Source organism: Ursus arctos, unplaced genomic scaffold, assembly GCF_023065955.2.
Source record: "Ursus arctos isolate Adak ecotype North America unplaced genomic scaffold, UrsArc2.0 scaffold_17, whole genome shotgun sequence".
Taxonomy (NCBI): Eukaryota; Metazoa; Chordata; class Mammalia; order Carnivora; family Ursidae; genus Ursus; species Ursus arctos.
The window spans coordinates 35,257,404-35,265,434 of record NW_026622841.1 but is presented as its reverse complement, the minus strand read 5'-3'; the positions used below and the strand labels follow the sequence as shown (position 1 = coordinate 35,265,434).

The following is an 8,031-nucleotide window of genomic DNA, read 5'->3' as shown; positions in this document are numbered from 1 at the left end:
CCGGCCATGACTTCAGGGCATGCGCAGTGCGACCCGGAATCCCGTCCCGGTGAGGCGGATCCGCGTGTCCGCCTGTTCGCCGGCGCCACGGGGCTAGCAGGAGCGGGAGGGGCAAAGGCGCGGTCAGAGTGGGCTGCGAGCGCTGACACCAGCTAGCTGAGGGCCCTTTCCTCGAGGCCCGCGGCGGCCCTGCGCCTTTCTGAGGCCCGAGACTCGCTCTCCAGGCCCCCCGGCCAGCCCCGTCCGCTGCTGGGGCTCCAGGCCCCCCGGCCAGCCCCGTCCCCCTCCCTGGCCGAGAGGGGCAGCGGGATGGTCCTGACAGGCACACGAGCCCCGGGTCTTTGTGGAAGGTCCTGAGCCACTCCAGTAAGGCCTTCGTTCCTGGGACGGAGGTTGTGCTTCTGCGCTGGGCTACGATCCAGAAGAGAGCTAGTATCTGCGCCCGGGCACTGAGGACCACTTGTGCCAGGAGAGGGGGCGGGCCTGGCGGGGCGGGGGCGTAGCCGCCTCCGCCCCGCCCTCGGCCGCCTCTGAAACGCGGTGCGGATAACGCCAGCGGGAGAGGCAACTGCGCTAGTAGTTCCGCTCCGAGGGCGGAAGTGCGCGCCCAGGTTTCGGCCGCGGCCCAGCTAGCAGCATGGTAGCGCCGGGGCTGGAGATAACTCACGTGTTTTGCTGCCCAAACCGGGTGCGGGGAGCCCTGAGCTGGAGCTCCGGGCCCGGAGGACTTTTGGCCTTCGGCACGTCCTGTTCCGTGGTGCTGTATGACCCTAAGGTAAGAGAAGTGGCCGGACGCCCGTTTCCATGTTCTTCGGCGGGCCGAATTCTCTGCGTGCGCTCGGGGCAGACTGTGGACGCTCCTGGGGAGCGGCTGGGTGGGTTTGTGGGCAAGGAGTCTCCCATGGGTGCGCGCGTCCTCTTGCACGCCGCGACAGTCTGGGGTCACCAGGTCCTGCCAGTGGCCTGTTAGCCCCCGTAATCCCACCTGAAGCCTTCCGTGGGAACTGTCATACTGTTAACCGGTTTGGGTTTTAAAGGATTTGCCATTTAGGTATGGATGAAAGCCGTATCACAGGTGCTCATTTCTGTATTTTCCTTCAGATTTATTTAATAAGTTTGTATTGAGTTTCAAAGAAAATCACTTTTATTTTGGCGTTGGGAATAGACATTTTAAAGAAGGCGCTGTTGGGATAAAGGTCGAAGGGGTTAGGGATCCTAAGCAGTAACTACTTACTAAGTAGTAAGTAAGCAGTAACCTTACTACTAAGGCAGGACTTCTACATTCCCTGAACTTCACCCAGTCAGTTGATTATTCTCTTGGTGCGGTACCTACCTAACTTTTGAAGTGCCTAGTTTTTGCACTCTTCCCAGAGTTGTTATGACTCCATTATCATTGTCTAATTTTGGACGATACAATTAGTGTTACTTCTCAAAAAGAGCCTCAGTGTATTAAAAAAAAAAAAGTGCTAGAAATGAAAATGCAGTGCAGGAAATAGCTGTCGGTATTTCTTGTACTGCTTTATTAGTTTGATTAAAGATCCCATTCTCATAACCTTTTCAAATTTATATATGAAATAGTTGTACTCATTTTCCCTGTCTTTAGGTTGCCGTCGCAGTTTCCGGTTACTGCCATGCATTCTTAACTGGCAAGAGAAAGCACGAAAACCAACCGTAGACTTTACTCAGTCAGCTGTAGAAGCCCATCTTTCTACAGCCATTTAATGTATTTGTGCCTGTGTCTTCCATTACATTTTTACTTTTAATGATAACTTGGTGGTCATGTTAGGGGATTTTAACTTACAAAAAAAGTATATTGGGCCTAAAAAGTACTGTGTTTTGTTAAATATTTACTGTTTGGGCACTTAATTAGTATAGGAATAAGAGCATGTCAGATGCTAAAATAAAGTTTTGGAGTGATATTCGTTCAGCAAATTTTTGAGGACCCTCTGTGGGCTCGCCCTGGACTGGGTAGTGATGACACCAAGATAATCAGAAGATCTTAATCATTAAGGAGTTCTTAATCTAGTGAGAGAGACAGGGAAATATACTATAAGTTGTTTCACAACTTCAAATAACTTACATATGAAATATACTAGTTTTTGCACATTTATTTTGCATACCTTCTCGTCATGAGAATTTCAGTTGGCATATAAGCAAATAGGAAGTTACTGCTATTGGCAGTAGAGAAAGGGGCTCTAAAGAGGAAGGCACTGTATAGGCATAGAGTTAATATTGTCAGTGGTGCGGGAAGTAAAGAAAGCCAACAGTGTGGAGGGATTTTGCTGAAAGCACAGTCTAAGGGGCTGCTGGGAACTTGACTATAGGCCCTGAAGAGATCTGCTCTCTGAGGAAGTAGTTGTGGCTGGTAACTTTGTATCATTAAGGCTGGAGGACCCAACACCTGATTAGCAATGGTATGCAAAGCTGAGTCACGAATTTGAATCCAGTAATCATGAATTCCTTTACTGAGGGTTTTTTTTGCTCAATAAAGCCCTCAGATTGGTGTAAGCATGGTAGAAGTAGGCCCTGAGACTTGTGGGGACACTAGGAAGAGTTACCTTGCCTAGCCTGGGCTGTCAAGACAGGCTGTCCAGTAGAGAAGGATGGAGGCGATTAGTAGGAGCTAGCAGATGAAAACCAGAGAGCTCAGTGTGCTGAGAGTACAGGACATAGGAAATGTGGAGTAGTGGAAAAGGCAGGCACACATCAGAATGGATGGTTTAAGCTATGGATTAAAGTTTATGAATTAAGAGGGGTGATTCGTTTTGAAGTAATCCTGAACTTTTGATTAGTATCAAAACCGCTGATATCTGACTTTTATTAATGTATTAATTCCTCTGTAGGATAAATTGTAATTTACTAACTGGTGTTTTCTTCTGTAAAGAAAAGAGTTGTTATTACCAACCTGAATGGTCACACTGCTCGAGTCAATTGCATACAGTGGATTTGTAAACAAGATGGTTGTAAGTATTAATCTAGTTGTTAAAGATTATCTCAATTGTTTCCTGATAAAGTATAATTAGTTGTTTTTCTTTTATCACTTGTTTTAATTTAACATTAGCTTATCTGATTTTATGCAGTTGGAAAACAGAAGAAAAATGGTATGCCCAGTGAAATATCTGACCTGTACTTCATGGAACTAAACCATGGATAACACAGCAGTGCCTAGGATGAGTGTAGAGACAGCCTCTGACTCTGGCTAGACCCTCTCCATTGCCCACAGTTTTTGACTGAAAGCCTGTAAGCAGGGCCTGTGCTGGGGTGCAGGCTGGGATCCAGAGGATTTGGCTTGAGATCTCTTTCTGCCACAGACAAGCTGTTGCTTTTTTAGGCAGGACATTGCATCTCTCTTCACCCCCACTTTACACCTTAGTAACACCTGGAAAGTAAACGCTTGAACTCGATCGGGTGACCTTAGGGTTTCACAACACCTGTGAGGTCAAAATTATTTTCAGAATAATACAAGAAGTTATTCACAGGGCCGCCTGGGTGGCTCAGTAGGTTGAGCGTCTGCCTTCGGCTTGGGTCATGATCCCAGGGTCCTAGGATAGAGTCCAGTGTCTGCTCCCTGCTTAGCTGGGAGCCCGCTTATCCCTCTGCCTCTGCCTGCTGCTCCCCCTGCTTGTGCTCTCTTACTCTCTGTGTCAAATAAATAAAAATCTTAAAAAAAAAAAAAAAAGTTACTGACACTTTTCATTCTCATTCTGTCTCAAGTTATATGGTGGCATACCACAACAGATTCAATACAGAAGCAGGTATGAAAATCCGGTTGTAGTCTAATAAAGTCAGATGTTAAAGAGATTGGCAGAAATGTAAACAGTGCCTCTCATTAATTTTTTTTGTTTTGGAAAATATAGGGATTTCCCCCTGACCCTCACAAATGTTATTTATGTTAACATGTGATAGGGTTCATCATCACTTTTAAATAAACTAATAAAAAAGTTTTTTCAGATTTCTGGTTTAATTTCTAATGTGGTTGATATTGGTACATATAGGCCATAAAAAGAAAAGCTTTTGGGATTCTCAAAAAATTTTTATTTATTTATTTATTTATTTATTTATTTATTTATTTTAAAGATTTTATTTATTTATTTGACAGAGAGAGAGAGACAGCCAGCGAGAGAGGGAACACAAGTAGGGGGAGTGGGAGAGGAAGAAGCAGGCTCCCAGCAGAGGAGCCTGATGTGGGGCTCGATCCCAGGACTCCAGGATCACGCCCTGAGCTGAAGGCAGACGCTTAATGACGGAGCCACCCAGGCGCCCCCTCAAAAAATTTTTAGAGTGTAAAAGAATCCTGGTGCCAAAATAATTGAGGATTACTGGACTAGATTATCTCCAGGTCTCTTTTATCTCTATGATTCTGTGACTCAAGAATTTTTAATTAACATACTGCTTTTAGATGGTGCTTCTGAAATCCTATGGGATTTCCTCAAATGTCTTATAGATACCTACTGTGGTATTCTTATGGACTCTGAATTAATTTTATTTTCCTTTCCATAAACATTTATTGAGAGTATTCTGAGCCATGTGCAAATGCAAAAGTTCCTGAATGAGTAAGACTTTGCCATGACTTTATCTGTGACATTAAAAAAAGTTTAATAAGCTACTGATTTCACTTGGTAATGTAGGATTAGTCATGTTAGGTCAGTAAAAACCTCTAAATAATAGAAAGAGTGGCTGTTGGTGCAGATATTAAAGCACAATTGTAATTATATTAATTGCCACCAAGTGACATCAAAGACTACTTGAATTTCTGTATAGGGATTTATTATAAAATATTAATTTGGGTTAGTGTATTTTATCTTCCCTTTAAAAGTGAGGTTACATAAAATGAATTGCTTGTGTTTCACTGTAATCTATAACTATTATGTTTGATTTCCTCTAAGATTAGGGCACTGTCACCAGATAATTAAGATGTTTTTTCTAACCCAAGTATTAGTGAACATAAAATTTTAATAATACATTTCATATTTTCAGGGATGCCTGGCTGGCTCAGTCAGTAGAGCATGTGACACTTGATCTCGGAGTCATGAGTTCAAGCCCCATGTTGGGTGTGGAACCTACTTAAAAAAAATACTGTTTTATATATTTAAAATGAATTTTAACACATTACTTTTATGTACCTTATAGTAATTTCCAAAATCATGTAGTTAAATGGCATAATTTCTGTGATGTATAAAGAAATTAAAGCCCAATATCACAGCTGGTTGGTGCTAGGGTTAGGACGTGAACCTGAGACTTCTGACAACAAGTCTAATGTCCTTTAGATAATCCCCCTGCTGCTTCCCCTAAGTATCTAGCACATAGGCCAGAAGAAACAAACAAGTGGAAAATCCAAATCAAAATGAAATTTACCCCCCTTTTGGTTGTTACTCCATTTGTTATCAACAGTAAGTTGTAAATGGTTGGGCACCTGGGTGGTTCAGTCGTTAAGAGTCAGCCTTTTGCTCAAGTCATGATCCCAGGGTCCTGGGATCAAGCCCCTCATCAGGCTCCCTGCTCAGCAGGAAGCCTGCTTCTCCCTCTCCTACTCCCTCTGCTTGTGTTCCCTCTCTCACTGTCTGTCAAATAAATAAAATCTTTAAGAAGTTATAAATGGTTAAAAAAACTTTGAAATATTTGTCTTATTTCAAAAATATGTCATATACTTGATAGCAGCAGCTGAGTATAGTATCTCATATATGTTATTCCTGCCAAAACTGTTTAGTCTGAATCTTACATGAGGAAGCAGTCAGATATATCCAGACTAGGGACATTCCACAAAACAATTGGCTGGGACTCATTGTCACAAAAAAGGGGAACTGGGAAACTATTCTAGGTTAAAGGACACTAAAAAGATATGACAAATATGCAATGTGTGGTCCTTAGATTCAGAATTTTAAAAAGGTATAAAAGATATTACTAGGACAATTTGGGGCAATTTTAACATAGACTGTATGTTACGTTAATAATACTATGTCAACGATTAAAATTGTTGAATATGATAATTGTATTGTGGCAATGTAGGGGAATGTTCCAATTCTTAGGAGATACATGATAAAGTGTTTAAGAGTCAGAGGTCCTCACGTCTGCAACTTATTTTTAAATGGTTTGCCATAAACAAAGATGTCTATGCATAAACATATATAGAGAAAGTGAGATGTTAAACGTGGCAAAATGTTAACAGTTGGGAAGTCTAGGTAAGGAGTATATGAGTTTTCTTATATCTTTTCTATAGCTTTGAAAGTTCTGAAAACAGCTGGGAAAAAAAATAAATATATTTATGGAAATCAATTTTTTTTCAGCTTCTTCTACCGAATTAGTTTCTGGAGGATCTGATAATCAAGTGATTCACTGGGAAATAGAGAATGATCAGGTGGGTAGACATGTTTATAGTTAAATAACTTATATCTGCTTTTATTTTCAGCTCTTTTCCTAAAATCTGTGTTCTTTTATGAAGTCGCTTCATTCTTATCAGTAATCCAGATCCTGTATCTTCTATACTTCACATGCCCTGTACCCTTTTCTCTAATATTTGCTCCAGTATTCATATGCTGTCATTCATTTCTGTGAATTTCCCATCACTTTGGAATAGTTTTCAAACTGCACTTAGAACAGGGGCCGTTTGTTCTCTTTTCAGTGATAGCAAAAATTAACACTGCCTGTGTTCATAGGACAGCTTTTACCATGTAGGTATAGATTTACATAATTCTAAGTAATGTTATAATGTGCACTGCTGAGTATGAATGGAACTCTATTGATGGGCATTGGGTTGTTTCTACTTATAAGCAAAGATTAAAAGCATGTTAGACATTTGAGCATCCGTCATGCAGAAGATGAAGAGGAGGCAGAATTCTGCTTATGAGTCATGTACATGGTTTTGATGGCAAAATGTACTTGATGAGCTAAAGTACAAGGGTAGCTTCGTAGATATTTACTCTTAACATGCTGTACCACAACCATGTGAGTTCAGTAGAGTTTTAAGAGGTGGCCTTTGAGTTGGGTCTTAAAGTGTGGATGGTTTCCTTGGGAGGAATTTAAGGAGTGAGAATTCCTGGTAGGAAAAATGGCATGAATAAAAAAGCTCAGGTGATAAAGGAGACCACCTGGTCATCAGTATCCAGTCTTAACCAAAGCCTAAGATGTCTTTAGCGCAGGGTTTTCTAAAGTTTGTTCAGAGAATTATTCATCTTTCAAGAAGTTACATGAAGAAAAGGAATCTATGGGCACTCAAGGTTGGGAAATAACCTTGGTATATATACCTAAGGTATATATGCTATACCTTCTTTAGAGAGTCCCAGTGCACCCTGAGTATAGTGCAATCCCTGCGGAGTTCTGACATGGATGAACATGAGTATTTTTGTTTAACTAGCATTTTCCAAACTTCTTTCAAGTTTGATTTTTTTTTTTCCTTTTAAATCGCTTAGCATTCCTTATAACTCTGCACAACATGGTTTTGGAAATGTTCCTAGGTAACTCATTGTAGGCGGTGGTACTAAAGTACAGTAGGAGAAGATTGTATGGCAATGTGAATATCAGCTTTAAGAGTTTGTTCTTTATTAGCAGGCATTTGGAAGTCATTGATGATTTCTAAGCAGAAGAAAATGAGTGTCAAAAGAAGATTAATCTGACAGCAGTGTGCCAAATTAGAGTAGGAAAAGATATGAAGAAAGCAGTGTGGGGTGTGTTTTTGAAGGGAATATGATTTTGACATTGACTGGTTATCAGAGGAGTGGGAGCTGGTGTTAAGGGAGTGAGTAATTAAAAATAGTGGGATTCTGTTTTCAGGCTCTGGGAGAAAGGTGCTTCTACAAAGAAAAATAGGGAAGTAGGAAGGAAGATGTGGAATTTACTTATAGACATGTCACTTGAATTGCTGGCCAGACATCCAGACTTGTCCTTAGAAAGAGAGGGCAGATGTGGAGGTGGGGATTTTGGAAGCACCTAGACTTGAATGAGAGCAAAGAGGGGTGTAGCAAACTTAACTCCTACTTGGACATATCTTGGCAGAGGAATCCAGAGAATGATTTGAGCACTCATTTTTGAGATTTT

At 41.4% G+C, this 8,031-nt stretch overlaps 1 protein-coding gene across 1 annotated transcript in view; it reads left to right on the top strand.

Annotated features, from left to right (window-relative positions):
* Positions 1-35: 35 nt before the first annotated feature.
* Positions 36-8,031, top strand: part of ELP2 (elongator acetyltransferase complex subunit 2) — a 43,000-nt gene continuing 35,004 nt past the window's right edge. Inside the window, exons 1-3 of the mRNA XM_026496205.4 lie at positions 36-775; positions 2,885-2,963; positions 6,285-6,355. Coding sequence (XP_026351990.2) covers positions 638-775; positions 2,885-2,963; positions 6,285-6,355 — 288 coding nt within the window. The 5' untranslated portion in view covers positions 36-637. The remainder of the gene's footprint in view (positions 776-2,884; positions 2,964-6,284; positions 6,356-8,031) is intronic.